Genomic DNA, 22,986 nt, shown 5'->3' on the forward strand with positions numbered 1-22,986 from the left:
CCACCCCTGTGACGGTGGTGAAGTGTCCGCTCGCCAGAGCGAGCCAGACACCACCACCCCAGGAGGAGGGCATAGGGAGGTGACCTCCACCCCACAGGGAGACGACGGGGAGGTTTTTCCGTGCCCCAGGCAGGAATGACATATCTCCCCTGTGACCTGACGCCCCCCTTCCACGCAACCATACCACCAGGCAGTACACAGTTTGAGTGCACTACACTCTGAAGGAGAGAGCACTCGCCAGAATTGGAGTGGGACTTGCAACCACTAGGTCCCAAGCAGGCCCTCGGATGCTGTGTTCACCGGATCAGCCTCTAGAAGAGGAGGGGACTCCACTGGAGCCTCGCATCCTGTGATACCCCAGGGGAGCAGTGGCACAGTAGCATCCACTGGATCTACTGTGGGAGGAACAACCACCGGTTCTACTCTGCCACCCACCTCCAGGAGCCAGTTGGCACGTCTCACAGATTACCTTCACTGGATCTTACCCCAGGAGGGCGGCGGGCCCAGGGGTAGCATCCACTGGATCTTCCTCTGGGGGCCAGACCACTGGTCGTCCCCCAGCTGCACAATCCCCCGACGACAGGAGGTCAGCTTCCACCAGACCTGCAGCACCGGTCGTCCCTGGGAAAAGTGGTCGCCTGGAGGAGTATCCATCAGATCTCCTCCGGCCGCTGCCCTGGGCGGGAACCTAGGCAGTGCCCACCAGGTCTGCCTGGATGAAGAAGCATCCCTCGGACCCTCCTCTCGTGCCCCAGCACGAAGTTCCAGCAGGGACCTTCAGGCCCGCCGAGTCAGGGAGAAGACCACCAGTCATTCCCCCTCTGTAACCCCAGAGGTTCCTGTCGAGGGTGATGCCTCTTGCTCAGCCTACCCTTCCTGTGGCAAAGCGAGGCACCCCTCTCCCCTTCCCTCCTGTATGGAGTGTGGAGACTGCTCCCCCACAGGTACCCTGCCAGAGACACACCAGGGCGAGACCACCTCAAGGCTAGGTATCCTGTCGCTGTGGCACTGCCTTCACCACCGACAGCCTCTGCCAGGCTCCCCCAGAGTGAGCGGCTGCAGACCACCCCCGACGACCTCCTCCCTGGTGGTCATTTCTCGACGACTTCTTCTAGCTGGGGGCATTGAGAGCAATCCAGGACCCACCAACAAATACATTATGTCCAACATGCTCAAAACATATCATGCCGAGCTGACAGACAAAGGGTTCAATTCAGTGCAATTCCTGCAAGAACTGGACCCATTACACCTGTACAACACCTGGATTCAGAAAACATTACACAAACACATGGACCTGCTCCTTATGCTCCTTCCCCTCATCCACTAACCCCCCCCACCAACCCTACCCTTACTTCCTCCACATCTCCTCAGCCAAACCCACACCATCCAATCCCCCAACCCCTCCTACATCTTTTCTATCATCAGTTACTTAGAGCAGCTTGTACAGCATCCTACCTGTTATGCTAGGTGTTTAAGGGTCGGCTTCCCGTCCCTTGAAACGCCTATTCTGTGGCTGGGTTCCCTTTCTAGACCGAAGTTTAGGAAACTAAGAGAGACACAGGGAACAAAAACTCAGGACAACCTTACACGTATAATGGTAAATTCTAAATGTGGAACAGGTAGATGTCACAAACAGGAATCTAGGAAATTATATAACATGTATTGAGATCGGGAGTAATAATATCTCGCAGGATACTGTTGGGGCAATAGTTGAGGATAAAAGTGAATAGTACAATGAACAGCACCTAAGGTGTTGGGCAGAGGAATCGGTCACTGTCACTATGAGGGAACTTTACACTGTGGTTGGAATAGGCAGCTTGACTATAAGTCTTATGTCACGGAAGAATTATATTACTAGAGCCGAGATACACATTCACTTAGGTCACTGTAATCACTGCTCGGCTTCTCTCGCCCTGTCACTGTTTCACTGTTGGTCTATACTTCTGGTACTGCAGCACTGATAGAATTTGGTCTTAGTTCCCCCTCTAGTATTTTAACACACTGCCCGATGTCTAGGTCACTGTTTTGCTGTCACTGCACTTCCACTGTCACTCACTGTCGGGGCTTGGTAGGATGGCGGCGTTGGCGGAGGGCGACAGGGGAGTTCACGGCCCGGCACCTGAAAGGGGCTGAGGTTCGCCAGGGGCCTCCGTGTCCTGCGGCCATAGGATCACTCGTAGGGGAGTCCTCTCTCATCCGGGGCTGCGTGCGGCGAAGGGATCTGCACTGTCGGACCTGGAAACTGGGGTCCGGCCCTCAGGACTGGGGCCAAAGATTTTCCTGAAGTGCTCACTCAGGCGCCTGACAGAGGACGAGTGTCGTCTGCGTCAGGGTGGGGAGAGGTCTCGCCTGGGGGTCCTGGGGGTGGTCTTGGGGGCCCGTCGGCTGCAGTCTCCTAGTGTCAAGGACGCCGTCAGGGGTGGGCTGCAGTGTCGGCCTCCGTAGGAGTCCGTCAAGTAGGGTCCCTCTGGAGCCGGCTGTGAGGAGAATAACCATGGGGATAGTACAAGGCCTCTCCACGGATCCTCGAGGCTGAGGCCTTCCTCCTGAAGGTTGCCTCGCTGGTAGTGGACAGTAGGGTCGTCTGCGTCCCCGCCGGTTGGCAGGTCTGATGGCAAAATGCCCTCTCGTACTGGAGTCACAGGGGGCAAGGGGCTTTGGTGTTCCTCCACGGCACGGCTACTGGCCGTCGCTGGGTTCCCGTCGGCAATGAAACGAGGGTGGCTACCAGCCATCCCTTCATCGTAGGCATGGCTACCAGCCATCGCCTGGGCTCAACTCCCTGACAGGGATGCAGGTGAAGTGTGGCTACCGGCCGTCACTTGCCTGTCGGCGTGGCTATCGGCTATCACCTGAGCCCCATGTGGAGGATGACGTGCAGACGAGAAGCTACAGGCCATCTCCTGCCGATGGGCACGGCTACCGGCCGTCGCCTGTGTCTTGTCCTCTGAGGCAACTACAGGAGGAAAGGGGACATACCCTTCTCTTCCCAGCGTGGCTATTGGCCGTCACTGGTTCCTGTAGGGGGGTATAGCAGCACCTGACAGGGGAGTGGCTACCAGCCGTCTCCTGTTGTGTGGCCCGCCTAAAGGCCATCACCTTTTAATGGTGCGGCTACTGGCAATTGCCTGAGCCCAGCTACAGGCCATGGCTCTTAAGGGGGAGCGGCTACTGGCCGTCTCCTGCAGGGAAGAGCAGCTGCAGGCCATCTCTGGGAAGCCTTCCGAGTGGCTACCAGCCACCTCCTAAAGGTCTGAGCGGCTACTGGCTGTCTCACAAAGGGTGCGACTACTGGCCATCGCTGGGGTGCTGCTTGGAGCTAAGGAAGTAGCTCCACCCCGATCCTGTTGAGTGTCAGCTCGCCCACAAGGTAGTCTCCGTTTCCTGCTATGGTAGCGGTGGGCGAGCTCCGGGTCTGGCCTGGGCAGACTTATGTCCCTGTCGCCCAGGGTCGGGTTGCACTCTGTCGAGCTCTATAGGCTCCTCCTGTGGGTGTTATCCTGCCCTCGGTGACCATTCCCAGCATTTTACCACCGTCGTTGGAGAAAAAGTCATGTTCTCGTGACTGGAGGCGATAGACTTTGGTGTTGTCGGTGTGGTGCACAGGTTGGAGATGTTGGAGGAGGACATTCCATGTTGGGGTGGCCAGGTTTTCGTCCATTTGGGTGTTGCAGGTGATGAAGAGGGTGGACGGGTCAGTGGTGGTACGGAGGAGTCGCAGGAGGGTGAGGGGGCCATGGACGCGATGTTTGTGTCTGAAGGGAGGCGCCCATGTGGCTCGTCGGATTCTCATGTTGATAGGTCTTGTCTCTTGTAGAGAACTGTGTTGAATGCTGGAGATGGCCAGGGAGCTTGGGGTTTTATGACGGGGCAATGCGGCGTGGTGGTGGCCGGAATTTGTGCTTGGTGTAGCATGAGTGTGATGGGGCTCATGTTAGGAGAAGAAGTGTGGTTTGGCAGTGAGGTGGGTGGTGTAGGGGTGGGGGCATATCATGCAGGTGGGCGTGAAAGGATGCTGGAGCGTGTAATGGTGGTTAGGGTGGGTGTGGGCAGTGAGTTGGGTGTGTGTGGGCGGCGTATTGGAGTTGAGTGTGGTGGGAAGGTTGGCAGGGTGCGTGGACGTGGAGGTGTGGTGACGCGGCTGGGGATGGTGATGAGTGGTGGGCGGGTTGAAATGTGGGTGGGTGAAGGAGAGGTTGGCACGTGGGTGGGACATGTGGTGATGGGTGTGGGGGATAGGGAGGACATTGGGGAAGGGGTGGGGGAAAGGTCGGGAGTTTGCGGCATCGGCGAGTCGTTGGGTGAGGTGTGATGCGGCATGACGGGGGGAGGGGTGGGAGAGGTTGGGGAAGGGGAGGCGAAGACGGAAGGCAAGGGGGATATCTGGCAGTCGTAGGAGGTAGGGGAGGGTGGGCGGATTTGGTGGGTGGCATGGGGTGAGGGGTGGGGGTTGGGGAAGCGGGGGTGCGGAATGGGTGCACATGGCGATTCCTGTGTGTGCGGGGCGTGTTATGATAATCAACTGTCACTTGGTAGGGGTTGGGGAAGTGGGGGCACAGAATGGGTGCACATGGCGATTCCTGAGCGTGTGGGGCGCATTATGATAATCAACTGTCACTTGGTAGGGGTTGGGAACATTGGTGATGGTGTAGGGTCCTGTGACGCAAGGTGCAAGCTTGTGAGGTGTAAGGAGCTGCGCAATCATGACGGTGTTGCCTGGCTTGTACAGGTTGGAGATGGTGTCAGGTCGGAGGTCTAGGTTACTATGTAGGTGAGAAAGCCACCTTTTGAGATGGTACAGGGGGTCAGAGGTGAGGGAGGTGGTGTGGGGTTGTAGGTGTTGCCGCATTGGTAGGAGAGGCACTTCCCCAAACACACATTCGTGAGGCGAGATGCCATCCCTCGTGGGTGAGAGTTTATGTCCCATTGCACGGTCTTAACATATGGGGGCCAGTTGTCATTCTTGGTGTCTTCTATCCGGGTTTGGAACTGGTTCATTAAGGTACGATGGGTTCATTCGCAGATGGCGTTTCCCTGTGACCAGTAGGGGGATGAGTGGGAGATGTGATACCCGAAGATTTGAGTTAACTCCTGCCAGATTTTACTGGTGAACTTTGGGCATTGTTGGAGTGGATAGCCTGCGGCATGCCAAAATATGGAAAGACATGACAAATCAGTGCATCGGTGACTGCGACGGCATGATGTTCCTTTACTGGGCAGGCAACGATGAATTTAGAGTACATATCGACAAAAATGATGACGTACCAATAGCCTGATTTTGGTGGCAGGGGCCCCACTATATCGACTAACAGTAACTGCCAGGGCTTGTGGGCAGTGATTTGGCCTGACAGGCTGGCAGTGCGGGTGATGTCTTTCCCTAAAGCGCATGCCCGGCAGGATTGGATAATGTCCTTGGCTAGGGTGGATAGGTTAGGGATCCAGTATGCATCATTGAAAACCTGCAGGAGTTTCTTCGTGCCCAGGTGGATCCCGTTGTGGGTGTGTTGGAGGGTGGCGGAGGCTGTGTCAGGGGCAAGGACGATATGCCCCGACAGGGTGAACAGGTGGTCGCCCTGGTGAGGTAATTTTTGGAAAAGATGCTGGGGGATCCAGGGGGGTCGTTCATTGTGTTGCCACCGTTGGAGGAGAATGGGCTCGGGCTGTATGGCGTTGATGGGGAGCTGGGAGAGGGCATCCACATTTGTGTGGCGTTTGCTTGGGCAGTAGGAGATCTCATAGCTAAACTCCTCCAGTGTTTCATGCCATCTGATGAGCTGGGTGTTGTGCATGTCACACTGCCACAGCCATTGAATGGACTGAAGTTCAGTAATGATGGTAACTTGGGTCCCTGACAGGTACGTCTGGAGGTGTTCAAATGCCCAGACAATGCCCAGGCATTACCTTTTTGTGGCAGCGTAGTTTTTTCCCGCCTGATTGAGGGTGCGGCTGGGACAGACAATGATGTGTTCGTGGTCCTCTTGGACTTGGGCTCGCACAGCGCCTACTGCTACCAGGGAGATGTCAGTGTAGAGACGGAATGGGAGGGAGTATTTGGGGAAGGCCACAATCGGGGCAGAGATAAGCTTGTCCTTAAGTTGTTGAAGGGGGCTCGTCTATTGTCCATCCAGATAAAAGGTTCTCCCTTCCAGGTAAGGTCGTGGAGTGGCTTGGCAATGAGAGCGAACCCCTTCATGAAGCATCGGTAACAGGAGGTCAGGCCAAGGAAGGCCTGGACTCCGTGGAGGTCTTGTGGTGGAGGAATGTCTGCGATGGCGCAGAGCTTGTCTGGATTGGGGGATATGCCATCCTGGGAGATGACGTGCCCCAGGAAGGAGATGGTTCTGGCAGCTAGGATGCACTTGGAGGGCGGGAATTTGAGGTCGGCCTGTCAGATGCAGGAAAAGACTTTACGGAGGCACTGGAGGTGGTCAGCCCAGGTCCTGCTGAACAAAATAACGTCATCTAAGTAGGCCAAACAGATCTCCCAGGTAAGACCACTGAGGACAGACTCCATTAACCGTGAGAAAGTGGCAGGGGCGTTACAGAGGCCAAAGGATAAGACGTCAAACTCATAGTGCTTTCCATTGCTGGTAGAGAAAGTGGTTTTGCCTCTGTCTTCCGGTCACACTGGTACCTGCCAGTACCCCAACTGGAGATCAAGGGCGGAGAACCAGGAGGCGCCATACAGGGAATCGAGGGAGTTGTCTATCCTGGGAAGTGGGGTGGCGTCCTTGATGGTCACGTCATTAAGCCAGCGATAATCAACACAGAACCTCATGGTGCCATCCTTCTTCATGAGTATGACGGGGGAGGACCAGGGGCTGGTGGAAGGGGAAATGACTCCTGCCTCGATCATTTCCTGAACCTGGCGGTCTTCTTCCTCCCGTTGCTTGGGATTTTTCCACTGGGATGGCTGGCAGATTGGCGGACCTGTCGTGTGGATCTCATGAGCGAGGTAGGCGGTATGTCCAATGTCGGCAGGCCCCGCCATGAATAGGTCCTGGAAATCCAGGAGAAGGCGGTGGAGGGTGTCTGATTGGTGGGGGGAGAGATGGTTGAGGATGGGGGACAGGGGGAAAGGGGAGCTGGGGGGAGGGGAGGCAAGGTTCGGCCTTTTCCATCTCTCCGATTATGAGCCCTTTAGGTAGTGTTAGGGGGGAGGGGGCAAGGTTGGCAATTTGGACTGCCGTGACATGAGTGGGATGAAAAGTTGGGGGCAAAAGGCAGGCTGAGAGGGTTCCGGGTGGCAGGTGGGGGAAGAACAGGACAGATGCACCCGTGGGCCTGTTCAGGGGCAACCAGGCTTCATGGTGGGGAGGGATCGTTACTGTGGAGGAGCTGGTAGCAGGGAACGTTGGAGGGGAGGGGGAGAGAGAGGAGGGGGGAGGGTTTTTCTGGGGTCGGGGCATGCAACTGCACATCGCTCTGGAGGGGGGGGGGTCAGGGGACTTCCGGAACTGGAGCTGTCTGTTATGGCAATCGATGGTGGCTTTCAATTTCTGTAGCAGGTCTAGTCCCAGGTATCCATCATAGTTGAGGCAGGTGGAGTTGAATATAATGAATTTATGTTGTGTCGATGCCGGTTGGTGGGTGTCAACACGTAGGGCCCAAGTTTCCCCACGGATAGCCAGTGGGCCATCCCCCGCGTCCATTAGATGAGTTGACATCAGGAAAAGCAGGCCAAAGGTCGACTTGTGACGGGAGTAGAAATGACTGTACAGGCAGGATCTGGCCGCTCCCATGTCAACCAGAAGTCTGGCTTTCATCCGGTTCAGCCTCATCTTGTTGTAGACTAGGGGGTGATATTTGGGGAGAAGTGGCCCCTGCCACCATGGAGAGGTGCAGGGACGGTCTTAAAAATCCAACTGTTGTGGACCTTCTTCTTCTTCCTCTTGTTCCGTCTCCCTGGGTTCGGCTTCTTCCGTGAGTGAGGGTTCATTTTCTGGCTCCTTGTCTTCCAGGGAGGAGACTTTACGTCAGCCTGGGGTGGTCGGCTTGTGCCTAGCAGCTTCAGTTGGTCCCTAATGTCGTGGAGTGGGCACCTGGAGCTGCACGCAGAGAACTCCCAGGGATTAATCAGGATAAGGTTAGGGTTCTCTTTCTAGCTGGGGCATCTGTGGGTGGCATGCGTCCTGGACAAGCTGGGTGTCAGAGTGGGGCTGGTGTGCAGCATAGGCAGACGTGGCTTAACTGGTGGTGCAGGTTTGTTTGTGGGGAACTTATTCACCACGTTGATTTGTTGAGGGGTAGGGCAGGAGGTCAGAAGGCGTCGTATGAGTTGAATGTCCCTGTCTAGGTCTCCCGTCGGGTCGTGGATCGTGAAGTGCTCCTTGACCATGCTGGGAAGGACTCTGGGGAGAGTGTTGAAGGTGTGTTTCTCCCGGGTTTTGTCATCCACCTCCGGGTAGGCGGCGGTAACCAGATGCCTGGCCTGGATCAAGGTAACATCCAAGTTGCCATCGTTTGTTAGGCTATCCAACTGGAATAGTGCCACCACTTTTCCTAGTGAGGGTGTGATGGCTTGGATCACGAACTTCGTGAAGTTTTGCCATGTGAGCCCTGGGACAATTTTTGGTGCGACACTTGCTGCCGCTTTACCGAGTAGTGGAAGTGTAACTGCTATTTTCTGTTTGTCGTCCTCAAACCTGACATCTAGTAATGGTTTAATAATTGCTAGATACGTGTGGACGTCGTATTGTTCTGGGTCTAATTTAGGCAATTGTACATGAGGTTTGGTTGCCATTTTGCTGGTATTCCCTGAGTGCCTCTCCCGTATGCCCGACTCAAGAACCACCGTTGTCCACCAGTCTTATGCTAGGTGTTTAATGGTCGGCTTCCCATCCTTTGAATGCCTGTTCTGCAGCTGGGTTCCCTTGCTAGACCAGAGCTTAAGAAACTAAGAGAGACACAGGGCACAAAAACTCAGGGCAACAACCTTACACGTATATTGGTAAATTCTAGATGTGGAACAGGTAGATGTCACAAACAGGAATCTAGGCAATTATATAACATGTACTGATATCGGGAGTAGTAGTATCTCGCAGGATACTGTTGGAACAATAGTTCAGGATAAAAGTGAATAGTACAATGAACAACACTTAAGGTGTTGGGCAGGGGAATCGGTCACTGTCACTTTGAGGGAAATTTACACTTAGTTGGAATAGGCAGCTTGGCTATAGGTCTTATGCCACGGAAGAATTGTTGGGCAGGGGAATCAGTCACTGTCACTTTGAGGGAAATTTACACTGCGTTGGAATAGGTAGCTTGGCTATAGGTCTTATGTCACAGAAGAATTATATTACCAGAGCCAAGATGCACATTCACTTAGGTCACTGTTATCACTGCTCAGCTTCTCTCGCCCAGTCACTGTTTCACTGTGGGTCTATACTTCCGGTACTGCAGCACTGATAAAATTTGGGCTTAGTTTCCCCTCTAGTATTTTAACACACTGCCCGATGTCTAGGTCACTGTTTCACTGTCACTGCACTTCCACTGTCACTCACTGTCGGGGCTGGGTAGGGTGGTGGCATTGGCGGAGGGTGACGGGGGAGTTCACAGCCCGGCACCTGAAGGGGGCTGAGGTCCGCCAGGGGCCTCCGTGTCCTGTGGCCATTGGATCACTTGTAGGGGAGTCCTCTCTCATCCGGGGCTGCGTGCGGCGAAGGGCCCCGCACTGTCGGGGCTGGGAATTGGGGTCCAGCCCTCAGGACTGAGGCCAAAGAGTTTCCTGAAGTGCTCACTCAGGCACCTGATGGAGGACGAGTGTCGTCTGCATCAGGGTGGGGAGAGGTCTCGCCTGGGGATCCTGGGGGTGGCCTTGGGGGCCTGTCGTCTGTGGTCTCCTGCTGTCCGGGGTGGTGGGCTGCAGCGTCGGACTCCATAGAAGTCCATCAGGTAGGGTCCCTCTGGAGCCGGCTGTACGGAGAATAACCATTGGGATAGTACAGGGCCTCTCCACGGATCCTTGAGGCTGAGGCCTTCCTCCTGAAGGTTGCCTCGCTGGTGGTGGACAGTAGGGTCGTCTCCGTCCACGTCGGTTGGCAGGTCTGATGGCAGAACCCCCTCTCATAGTGGAGTCACAAGGGGCGAGGGGCTTTGGTGCTCCTCCCCGGTGTGGCTACCGGCCGTCGCTGGGTTCCCGTGGGCAACAAAACGAGTGCGGCTACTGGCCATCCCTTCATTGTAGGCGAGGCTACTGGTCATTGCCTGGGCCCGACCCCCTGACAGGGATGCAAGCGAAGTGTGGCTACCGGCCGTCACTTGCCTGTCGGCCGGCTACCGGTCGTCGCCTGAACCCCGTGTGGAGGACAACGTGCTGACAAGGAGTGGCTACAGGCCATCTCTTGCCGACGGGCATGGCTACCGGCCATCACCTGTGTCTTGTCCTCTGAGGCAACTACAGGAGGAGAGGGGATGTACTCTTCTCTCCCTAGCGTGGCTACTGGCCGTCGCCTGTGTCTTGTCCTCTGAGGCAACTACAGGAGGAGAGGGGACGTACCCTTCCCTCCCTAGCATGGCTACCGGCCGTCGCCTGTGTCTTGTCCTCTGAGGTAACTACAGGAGGAGAGGGGACGTACCCTTCTCTCCCTAGCATGTCTACCAGCCGTTGCTGGTTCCTGTAGGGGGATATAGCAGTACCTGATGGGGGAGCGGCTACCAGCCGTCTCTTGCCGTGTGGCCCAGCTACAGGCCATGGCCTTTTAAGGGAGCAGCTACTGGCCATTGCCTGAGCCTGGCTACAGGCTGTTGCTCTTTGGGGGAAACAGCTATTGTCCATCTCCTGCAGAGCAGAGCAGCTGGAGGCCATCTCTGGGAAGCCTTGCGAACGGCTACCGGCCGTCTCCTGAAGTTTTGAGCGGCTACTGGCTGTCTCACTAAGGGCGCAGCTACTGGCCGTCGCTGGGGTGCTGCTTGGAGCTAAGAAAGTAGCTCCACCCCGATCCTGTTGAGGGTCAGCTCACCAGCAAGGTAGTCTCCGTTTCCTGCTATGGTGGTGGCGGGCGAGTTACGAGTCATAGGGGCGCGTGGCCCGGATGGACTTATGTCCCTGTCGCCCGGGGTCAGATCGTGCTCTGTCTGCCTTTCCGTAAGCTCCTCCGGGGGTGTTATGCTGCCCTCGGTGAATATTCCTGGCATTTTACTACCCATATGCCTGATCATCTTGGAAAGAGTTCCAACATACTTGACCTCTTCCTTACCTCTAATCCTTCTGCTTCTGCTGTTAATCTTTCCTCTCCGTTGGGCTACTCCAATCACAACCTTATTACCTTAACCTGTCCTATCACTCCAGTAAGGCCTGTAGATCCTCCCAGGGAGTGGCGGCTGTGGCATTTTGAAGCTGCTGACTGGGAGGCCTTCAGACAGCACTTTATATTTTCCCTGGAATGATTATTGCTTCCATGGCCAAAAGCCATCTGAGTGTGCCTTGCGCATTACAGAGGCATAGAAGCATACATTCCTTTCTCATATCCTGTGATCAATGCAAAAAAAAAAAAAAAATGGTTTAATTACACTTGCTCTAATACTGTCCACAACAAGGAGAAGGCCTACAAAAGTTACCATAGCCAGACCAGCATGAATCTCATCTCTATTATGTTTGCCTGGAATTGTGCTAAGTCTGTTCTTCGCTTGGCTAAAAATAATCTTATTATGCCCAGAGTCGGACACACACACAAAAAAAAAAATGCTTACTCAAATTCTTCCCACTTCTTCTGGAACCTTGCCACAGACCTTTCTAACAACTTTGCCTCATCATCCTTCCCTCCTTTTTTCCACTCTGATGGCTCTATAGCTATTTCTTCTACTGATAAAGCACAGCTATTCACTCAAACTTTCTCCTCCAGTTCCACCTTAGACGATTCCAGTACTGTTCCTCCATCAGTCTCCCTCCCCCCTCTGACTGCCGCCTCATGGCTGACATTAAAATTTCTTCAATTGATGTATTTTCTGCCATCACTGGCCTCAATACTAATAAGGCATTTGGGCCTGATGGGGTCCCTCCTGTTTTCCTCATGAACTGTGCTTCTGTGCTTACAGCCTACCAAGGTAAACTCTTTCGTCTTTGCCTCTCAACTTGTACCTTTCCTTCTTGCTGGAAGTTTGCTCTCATTCAGCCTGTTCCAAAGAAGGATGACCATTCCCAGCCCCCAAACTGTCACCCAATTGCTTTCACATCCTGTATTTCAAAAGTTTTTGAGTCTGTTCTTAACAAAAAAAATTTTAAAGTACCTTTCCCATCACAATCTTCGTTCAGATTGTCAGCATGGGTTCTGCCAGGAACACTCCACAGGCGATCTCCTCACCTACCTTTCATACTCCTGGTCATCCTCCTTTCAGGACTTTGATGAAAATTTTGCCATTGCACTTGACATCTCAAAGGCTTTCAATGGAGTCTAACATAAATCATTATTTTTCAAACTGCCCTCTTACGGTTTCTACCCTTCTATCTGTGCCTTAATATCTAACTTCCTTTCTGGTTGTTCTATAGCTGCTGTTGTAGACGGCCACCATTCTTCTCCTACGGCTGTCAAAATTGGCGTTCCTTAGGGCTGTCCTTTCACCAATTCTCTTCCTCCTACTCATCAATGACCTTAGCTGTACATATAACTCTATCCACTCATACACAGATGACGCCATCCTTTTCCTTTCCATTTGCCTCCTACAGCACCCATCTCATCAGTTACTTCAACAAACAAGGAATGAAGCTATGGCATCCCTAATGTCTGGCTTGGCTCATATCTCTGATTGGAGTAAAAGTAATCTTGTTTTTATTTCATCGAAAACTCAGGTCTTACATCTTTTAACCTGACAAAATCTTCTGCAGGAATATCCTCTAATTTTTAACAATATCCAACTCAATCCTGCATCATCTTTAGCTGTGCATCTGGCTTCATTCTCTTGAGATTTATCTTGGAAAGAATCTGCCTCCAAGAGATTAGGTGTGCTACGCTGATTCCATGCCTTTTTTACCCCTGCACAGTTCATGACTTTATACAAGAGTTTTATTCACCCCTGTGTAGAGTACAACTCTCATGTGTGGGGAGGTTCCCCACATACAGCTCTTCCCAGCAAGACAGAGTCAAAGGCTTTTCGTCTCGTTAACTCTCCTCCTCTTACTGGCTACCTTCAACCTGTGTCTTTGCCACACTGTTGCATCTCTATCACTTCTGTTGCTACTTCCATGGTCATTGCTCCCCTAAATACAGTACTCTTTTTGCATCCCTCCACCACTACGGCGGGCACGTAGCACCCGTCTAGCAACAAACTCTCATCCCCTTTCTGTCCAACTCTCTAAAGCAAGAGTTAACTGTTACTCCCAGTCCTTAATGTATGCAATAAGTTAACTCTGGAACTGTCCCTTCTTACTGTATTTCCTACTGTCTATGATCTCCAGTCTTTCAATTGCAGTATGTCCAGGAATCTCAAAATGAACAGATCTTCAATTTGGCTTTCTGTTATCTTGTTTTTGTTTTTTCTTTGAGAGAATATTCTTGTGGACTCCTGGCCTTCTGTTCCTTCTTTCTTGCATTTAAAAAAAAAATAAAAAAGCCCTCCTGACCAGAAAATAACCAATCTGGCTACTATTTCCCTTAGACTTGTATGTAAGCAACCCACTCTTTTCCTGAAATGTGTGTTCCACACAGTCATGTTCATTGCCTCCTCAAGTTCAAGTATCCCTTCTTCCACATTCCTCGTACTATGTGCACATCCCCCACGCACCCCTTCATATCCTTGAGCTGCTTCACCCACATGACCATTTAAGTCCCTTCACAACACTACAGTCTCATCATCCCTTATACCACTTACCACATGCATGAAGTCATCCCAGAATCTATCTCTTCTGCATCATCCAAGCCAACCTGTGAAGCATTCACCAATACAGTATAAATGGAGTTGTGAGCTTTCCAAACAATATTTTCACTGCTATAATCCTTTCATTCACTCTCATTACATTCATGACATATTCCATCCAATTTTCCTTAACTACCACAACCACACCACCATATCCATCTACACTTCTCTGCCTTTTGCTTACAGTCCCTTTGGCAATCATTCTGGCTGATCCTCCCCCCACCCCTAACTTCCTGTACACAACCAACATCCACCCTCCTCCTATATGTGGCCTCAACTTCTTCTCCTGCTCTACCCTTCAAACTACCCACAGTCCATGATGCCACCCTCATCCCCTTGGGTGATTAAATTTCCTAAGGTTTGCTTTGCTTTTCTTATTTTTTGTCATAAGTTGGTAAAAATAAAACAAGGGAAGAGGCAAACCACAGGCCCCACCCAACCCCTAGTCCACAAGCCGTGGCTAGTGGCTGGGGCACCCTGCCAGGACAGCTATGCAGGCACCCTCCAAGCACGCCTTGGCACTATAACTGCTCCGTCATTATACACCCACTGACAAGACAGCCTCCTGGAGTGCTACTCCTGGGCTCAGGCCCCTCTCTATTGGGTGGAAGCGGCAGCCTGGCAACCGCAATTCTCTGTACTCTCTGGCACAGTTCCAAGCCTCGTCCCATTCCAGCCCTTGAAATTATGCTGGCAGAACCCGCATCATGCCTCCCCTCAGCTCTGTCACTGGTTAGCAGGGGCAAAGTTTTCTGACCACATGCCTTTGCTGGCATTCAGCTCCTGTGACATAGTGGGGTATATTGTGTTGTATGTAAAGTGCATGTAGATTAGTGCACAGACTGAGAAAAGTGTTTGGAACAGTATACTGGCCTACTCTCCAAGTTACTGTCAAACTGAAATGTTCAGCAAAGAGGGATGGTCAGGATAACCTGGTGGCTGGTGAAACAGGAGCTCCAGCTCTCCATATCACCAACATTCCCATCCTCCCCAGGAGTACCATCCTGACTGAGTGGTGCTACAGCTTACTCCCTAGAAGGCAATAGTGAAATATATAGGCAATATGAAATGGAAGAACGAGCTACAAAGGTGAGATGCGAATGGAGAGGAATATGGTAAGATGGTGGAGACACAATCAAAGAATGGATATGGACAGGGTGCTTGGAGAAAGTTTGTAAAAGTGAGACTGAGGGCAGTTATGGTAGAGGCAGACCTTAAGTGATATGGAAAAAGAGAGTGCAACAGTGTACTGGTGAAAAAGTAGGAAAAGGAAGAAGAGTGTTTGAGTGACAGTGGTGTGTAAGGATAAGGTGGCCTGGAGGCTTCCCCAGTTCTGGGGAGCATGGCATCCGAGATGGAAAAAAAAAAATCTTACCATTATCAAGCAAAAATAATTTTAACCATGAAACAGATACAACAGTTGCATTATATCATGTATTTTATGCTGGAACAGTCAAAGGAAGACTTCATTAATAATGGCCTTATTGCTAATAATCTACAGCATATTCCCACAGCCTACTTAGCCATTAAGAATACTTACTTTTTTACAAGCTGAAACTTCATGGTTCAAAAATAATTGAAAATTGATATATTTGAAGTATTTACATAGTAGTACTTTAATAAGAGCCAGCTGTATTACAAACATCATGATCATGTAATACATAAACAAAGATGCTTTTCATGATTACTGGCATAGTCTTTTTACATTATGTCCTTTCATCCAGCTGCTGCATGCACAAAGAAAGAAAAAAAACATTAACATTGAAACATTTGATCTATATTTGTACTGTAAATGCAAAACACACACACACACACACACACACACACACACACACACACACATTCCTTTGAACAGCAAAAAAAACTAATAAATATAGCACATAAAATAAATTTAGCACACAAACTTATAAGTATATAAGCTTAATTGTGAGCAATAAAGTATGCTCAAAATCAGCCTGTGAAAACTGCAGACAAAAACAGTTTTTCCCCCTGAAAGAGAAGGATATGTCGTAACTGCTTTTTGTCGTGATAACTGATAAAAATACATTTTGTACACACAGGTTCATCTTACAGTATTTGCAAATGTTTTCTAATGCAAAGGCAATGAGACGTAGGGCATCAGTTTATCAGGAACCCAGGTAACAACCCCTCTGTTAAATAAGTAGTTAATTTCCAGGTGAAAACAGTTTGGCTGGCCTGTTGAACCATCAATTTATCCTTTTCTAACCTATCAGGAGTGTATGGGCCCCAGGCTAGACTACCCAGTCCTGACATTTAAGGTGAGGGTGATCAGCCTGAGAGGCAAAGTGATAAATCCCAACCACACCTCAGATGTTGAAATTTTTATGAACCCCATCTGACTGAACTGCTTTAGCCTACTAGACCACCAGGTGCCATTTGGTTATGGTATATAGTTACCACCAAATGCAGATGGTTCTCTGGGTTACAGGAAAGCATTTGACCTATCACTCATTGTAGGGTAACCCTCAAGTCAGCACTACACTGAGCAGGTGACTGGTGGGCACCCTCACCTGGTCTGTTAAAGTGCAATAAATTCCAAGGAAATATGAGTTACTGGTGTAAAAGGAGTAGATATCAGGTGTGGCAAAATTTTTGCGTGCAAAATGTGTGAGGCATAAAAGGAATAATCTGGAAAGTTGCTATATAAGAATCTTGCAGATGAATCTGCTACTGTGATAGGGTGATTCTCATGATCTAATTCACTAGATAAATCACCAAGATGGGCATCATTAGGACATGGAACCAAGGTTTCTTAAAGAAAAAGGATGGGAAGAGTTTTTACTGCCAGCAAAACTTATTTTGTGCATTTTCTGTAAGTGTGTGTATAGTGCACAATTACCATAGTAAAAAAAATCCATGCACATGATGCATTAGTATTACAACCAGCACCTGCATATAGTACAAGTGCTTATTCATCACTCTTTTGAAAGACAGTTCTTCTGAGGAAGCACTGTGTAACTTCCCCACATCACTGTTCTGGGGTTCAATACTTTAACTTACAGGCAGAAGTGCTAACCCAGTAGTAATCCCTCAAGGTGGCCTTGCCACTAATGGACAGCAAGTCATCATTAGCTAGCATTTAGATATTTTATAGTCAACTGACCAACCTACTAACAAGCTGTATTACAAGAAAACAATATGAAACCAGAATAGGTAATTTGCAACTATACATTTCAGCTTGGAGTGTCACTCTGGATGTCTGTGGATGAGTTTGCCCTCTCAAAATGATTGTGTGGCTAGTTCATGTGTTTGTAGCCATACATTCTTATGGCATTACCTCTTGGGGTCAGTGGTAGTTACCAATCAACTCAACAGTTTCAACATAATACAGGTACACAGATGCTGTAAGCCATCAATCTACATCTTGCAAACTTACAAAGACACGGTATCTATCAAATATCCGCTACAGTGCAAAATTTTTACATAAACATAATATCATTAAGGTCACTCCCTGTTTGAGATTCTAAAGTCCACTGGATACTTGTTTTCTATCATTTGTTAAATACTGGTTATAATTAATACTGTACTTGATAAAACAGACATTGCTGACATGAAGTGACACATTCCTACTCATGCTCAATTTTCTTGTAATGAATTAAATGCTGTAAATGAATCCTCAAGCAAAACAGGGTGAGAGAAACAAACTAGTTATCTTCAGATAACTACACACTACACACTACCCACACTTTAACTGGTAACCATACTGCAGGTTATATAACCTGAAACAACTGCATAGTTTACTGACGATGACAGGATGTGAAGTGAGTATCAATGTCAAAATCTACCACTCTATCAACAGTATACGTAACTTAATCTCAGAACTTCACAAACTGTGTATGGATGATAACACACCAGTCTGGGACCAACAAAGGATTCCCCTAAGAAAGTATGTATAATGACATGTCCAAGTGTAGCCTGAACAGTGGATTTTTTTTTTTTTTTTTTAACACAACCAAACTTCTTTGCTGCCGTAACCCAATATCCAAAAGGAAGCTCTACAGCTATGTTCTCTGATTTTATAAGGAGAAGAATTAAAGAACAGAAGTACCAGGAACAGTTTCTTCCCATCCCTGTGCCGCAGGAGGCCTGAGGTTGCTTGAATGAAAAGGAAAACTTTGGTTGGGGGGCTGCAACCAAAATACCCATTAGTCACTTAGTGTATAACACAATGACAAGTCTGTACCCATATACAGCATTTGTTCACAAAACCTTCAACATTAAAGATCTAAATATCATCGTCCAATAAGCCTTTACCTTGTTGCACTCATGCTTCTTACAAAAGTTCTAACAAATCAAATTAGACCTATACTAGGTGCATACCATCCCACAGACACTGTAGTGTTATTAAAAAAAAAAAAAATCATATTAATGTTATTAACCAAATACCTGAAAAACCTTAATATTACAGGAAACCCCTGTACATGGCACTGTGAAGTACTGATGTCTGCTGATGATACTGTATTGTTAAGTAAGTTAATAGGTTTGATGACTGAGTTTGGATGTGTGTGTCAGAGAAAATCTAAAAGTGAAGGTAGCAAAGAGTAAAATTATTGTTTTTGAGGAGGATGAAGGTAATGAAAGCAATGATAAGAAACAGAGAAGTGAGCTTGAAAAAAAAAAAAAAAAAAAAAATGCATGATAGTACAATATTGTAATCCCCATCTAAATTTACAAAGGTGAGACCTACACTCTGTTGGAAGGACACAAGTCAAGAGTGACAGGAATGGAAAAGTTAAATGGAAGGAGCATGTGGGGCTATACAGTAAGATAGTGAGCAAATGAGGAAATAAAGGAGCACTATGGTGTGGGTGTGGATGGGCTGAAGAGCATTAGAAGTACAGTACCTTGAGATACTTTGGCCACATGGAGAGAATGGGGAATGAGACTGACTAGGAGACTGTATGTGACTGAGATGGAGGGGAGGGGAAGGAAGAAACCAAGGATAAGATGGAGGAGTGGAGGACTATATGAAAGAGGGGTTTGTTAGGTTTGACAAAGGCAGCCTGATGGCTGGTGACAAGGTATGGGGTGACATGGAGGAGATTCCCTTGTGGCCACTGCTTCCATGTGTGTGTGTGTGTGTGTGTGTGTGTATATATATATATATATATATAGAGAGAGAGAGAGAGAGAGAGAGAGAGATATACAGTACCCTCGCGTCCAGCACGCGTTAGTCCAGCACGATTCGAGTCCAGCACGGTGAGCAATTAATTAGTATTATTTCATACGATTTAATTACTGCAACACGAGTGTATTAGCATAACACGCACAGAGCTCCGAGAAGTGGGCCAAATCCGCAGAGTTCACTCTAGCACGATCACCCCCGGTCCAACACGGCCATACTGGACATTCCCATGATGATGATAGCCAATGAAAAACTTCTGATCAAGTAGCCTTCCCTGCCCGCTATCGTGACGTGATCGTGATGCCACCCAATTAAAAACGCTTCTGGTGTCACGTGATGTTTTGTTTACATTTCTCCCGCCACAGAGCCACTCAGTCGCATAATTGCATTGGAAGGTGCTTTTTTCTTGCTGCATTTTCTGCCCTTGTTACTGCATTTTACCCTGCTCACGATGCCAAGGAAGCCTTCTGAGAACCCCAAGAAGCGTCGGCACCTCCCTCAGGCCACCAAGCTAGAAAGCATCAAGAGGAAGAAGAAAGGGGAGAGGAAAGTTGACATTGCCAAGGCCTACGACACGAATGAAGCCAACGTGATCATAATAAAAAACTTAAAACAAGATCCTGGCAGCCGAAGGCTATCACACGGCACTTCATACCAGGTTTGCCGAGGATACGATGGTAAATTGGAACGGTAACATGGTAAAATTGCCGACGATACCACAGGCATTTGGAATTCATCTGGATGGATTCCTGCCAAGGATATGATGGGGAAAACAGTGTGACCAAAACCCAGGCGACTCGACAGACAATGTATTGTACTACAGCATTGAACATTTAGCCTGACACTGAATACCTGTACATATTAATATTTTAGAATAAATATCAATCGTTTTGAAATCCTTCTCATCGGCATGCGTACCAGTTTATAAACAAAGTTGCTTCTCCTTATTCTCTACCAAGTCAGCGACAGCGATCACTTTCCACAGTCACGAGACCGGGCTCTGGCAACAGTGTGAGAAGAATGCACTTTGCCGAGGATTAATGGACGAAGATAGTGATTCTGAGTGTGATTTCGAAGGATTTATGAGGGAGGTTGAGGAGGAGCAACAGCCATTACCCGCTAGTGACGCCAGCAGCCATCCTCTGGGGACCCAGTAGGACTTACTACAGCCTTGGATACCACCTTCCATTCCCAGCAAGCCCACCAACACTATCCTAAAAGGTTAGTTATCATTCATAGCACAGTACCATTTATTATAATTACAATAGTACCAATATATGTATAGGTATATGGTAGGTATTTAGGGTGACTTTTCCGAGGGTTGCTGACATAATTCATTTTTCCCCATAAGCTCTATTGTTAGTCCAACACGTTTTTGGTCCAACACGTGACCCATGCATGACAATATTACCATGCTGGATGCGAGGGTACTGTATATATATATATATATATATATATACAGTACTCGTCAAAATATTCAGCGTTGTCCGCCGGGCGCGCAATACTTATGGCCCAAAAAGAATCACCCATTTTTGGGGGTAAGAATTGAGCCACAAGTTTGAGCTCCGAGCATGACGTCATGGTAGCCTGAGGCCTTCCGACGCGCTGGTTGGTTCCCACCTCAGTTGCCCAAGGGCTGCCTGAGAGAGAGGAACTCTGCTGAGTGTCCCTCTCAAATTGCACCATTTTTTACCAAGTGTCCCGCAGTGTTTTGGCCTTCAAAACTTTGTTATGGCACCTACCCGTGAACTATCGAGTGAAATCATATCCCAGATCATTGCTCTAAAGGAGGCAGGCCACCAGACAAAGGAAATTAGTGAATTGGTTGGTGTGGCACGATCGACAGTGCATCGTTGGTGTGCGCAGTTTCGGGAGGAAAACAGTGGTGAAGTTCCCACAAAGAAACCGAGGTCTGGTAGGCCTAGGAAAACTTCCTCAAGGTCTGTTAATGTTTTAAAAAGTGCAGTGGAGTTTAATCCTCATGTGAGTGCAAGGAAAATTAAGGAGAGCAACCCAGAAGTGTTTGGTGAGGTGTCTGTGAGAACAGTGTCTCGTAGGGTCCATGAACTTGGTTACACAAGTCACAGGCCTGTGAAAAAGCCTCTTCTCTCTAGCAGCCAGCGACTTCGTAGGCTTGCCTTTGCTAACAAATACCTTAATTGGGGTGAGAAGCAATGGTTGTCAGTGTTGTGGTCTGATGAGGCAACGTTTAGTGTCACCTGTAACAGAGAAGCACGTGTGTACCGACGCAAAGGTAGTGACCCACTTGACCCGCGGTATGTACAAAGCACAGTTAAACATCCTGATTCACTCATGGTATGGGGTTGTTTCTCAGGGAAGGGTTTGGGGAAGCTTGTTGTACTTCCCAAGAACCTCAGAGTGAATCAGGATGCTTACCTGGAGCTTCTGTGTGATCATTTACCAGACTCCTTCGAGCCAACAGGTGCACAAGTGTTTCAGCAGGACGGTGCACCTGCTCACAAAGCCAAATCGGTCACCAATTGGCTTCGTGACTGCGAGGTATCATTCATGACAGACTGGCCAGGAAATAGCCCAGACCTCAACCCGATTGAAAACCTCTGGTACCTCGTAAAGAAGAGTCTCCAAGGGAAGGACGTGAGCTCTCTGCCTAAGCTGGAAGCCGCCATTCGTGACTCCTGGGACAAAATACCCCTCCAGCACCTCAGGAGCCTCGCCCTTTCACTTCCAAGACGTCTCAGGTCCGTGAAGAAACGTAAAGGCTACCCTACGAAGCACTAAAGGTAAATAAAATGCATTATTTATATGTTTTTTCAATGTTGAAAGGTTTGTTTCTCAGGAGGGACGCAGGGCACTCCATACTTCTGATGAGCACTGTATATATATATATATATATATATACTGGATCTATCTATCTATCTATCTATCTATCTATCTATATATATATATATATATATACTGCATATAGCCAGGCAGATAGACTGATAGACAGATACATATAGATACTGTAAATTGCTTTACTGAATATGGGGGAGCATATGATTCAGTTTGGACAGCATTAGTAATGAGAGTAATTTGAAGAAAAAGTGGAGAAGACAATTTACTTTAAGGCAACAGAAAACATACACCAGTATATGTAGAGAGAGCAATGCTGCCATAGAACTGCAAAAAAATAGCTTGAAAATACCTGTAACATGAACTATTAGGCAAGGAGATGCAATATCACAATGTTTTGTTGCATGTGGATGATGAATAAAAGGACAGATTCTGGGATGATCTGGTACATGCGGTTCACAGTACAGTATGTTGAATGCTGTGAAGAGTATGTATGATGGTGCTAAGGCTGCAGTGCGTGTGGATGGTGAACTAAGTGAATTTTTCTCTTTGAAGGTTGGGTTGAAACAGGGATGTGTCATGTCTCCATGGTTGTTCAATCTGTACATGGATGGGGTAATAAAAGAGGTACAAGGTAGGGTAGTGGATGTTGGAGTGGCCCTGGTGAGAGAGGATAGTGTTTGGAAACTCCCTGTACTGCTGTTTGCAGATGATACTGTGTTGTTGAGTTAAGACGAAGGGGAGCTGCAAGGCTTGGCGGATGAGTTTGGGAGAGTGTGTAAGAAACGGAATCTAAAGGTGAATGTAGGGAAGAGTAAAGTGATGGTCTTTGAGAAAGAAGAAGTCAGTGAATGCACAGCGAGGTTGCATGGTGAGAAATTGGAAAATGTGAGTACGTTTAAGTACTGTACTTTGGTAATGTGATGAGTAAGGATGGAGGTTTGGAAGGTGAAGTGCTTGAAAGGGTACAGCAGTGAAGAAAGGTTGCTGGTTCCTTGAAAGCAGTGATAAGAAACAGGGAAGTGAGCATGGAAGTGAAAAAGTTACTACATGACAGTATTGTGATACCAACTCTAACGTATGGAAGTGAAGCTTGGACGTTGTTGGAAAGACACAAGTCAAGAGTGGGAGCAGTGGAAATGAGTTATTTAAGAGGAGCCTGTGGAGTCACATGG

General features: G+C 48.8%; 2 protein-coding genes across 2 annotated transcripts in view; both read right to left on the minus strand.

The window, feature by feature from the left end:
- Positions 1-6,007: 6,007 nt before the first annotated feature.
- Positions 6,008-6,778, minus strand: LOC145399093 (uncharacterized). Its single transcript, XM_080271843.1, has 2 exons — positions 6,635-6,778; positions 6,008-6,385 (listed from the first exon to the last, which is right to left on the minus strand). The coding sequence occupies exons 1-2, from the start codon at positions 6,776-6,778 to the stop codon at positions 6,008-6,010; spliced, it is 522 nt and encodes a 173-aa protein (XP_080127969.1).
- Positions 6,779-15,465: 8,687 nt separating this feature from the next.
- The window catches only part of LOC145399057 (L-asparaginase-like), a 484,302-nt gene continuing 476,781 nt past the window's right edge, over positions 15,466-22,986 (minus strand). The window contains 1 exon segment of the mRNA XM_080271799.1: positions 15,466-15,578. Coding sequence (XP_080127925.1) covers positions 15,568-15,578 — 11 coding nt within the window. The 3' untranslated portion in view covers positions 15,466-15,567.

Source organism: Coenobita brevimanus, chromosome 47, assembly GCF_032717465.1.
Source record: "Coenobita brevimanus isolate Jiangsu-jjx chromosome 47, ASM3271746v2, whole genome shotgun sequence".
In the NCBI taxonomy this organism is placed as follows: domain Eukaryota; kingdom Metazoa; phylum Arthropoda; class Malacostraca; order Decapoda; family Coenobitidae; genus Coenobita; species Coenobita brevimanus.

Coding starts and splice junctions, on each gene's coding strand:
- LOC145399093 (XM_080271843.1), bottom strand. CDS start 6,778: ATGAGGTTCTGTGTTGATTATCGCTGGCTTAATGACGTGACCATCAAG. Junction 6,386..6,634: donor TCCAGTTGGGGTACTGGCAG/GTACCAGTGTGA, acceptor TGCATCTGACAG/GCCGACCTCAAATTCCCGCC.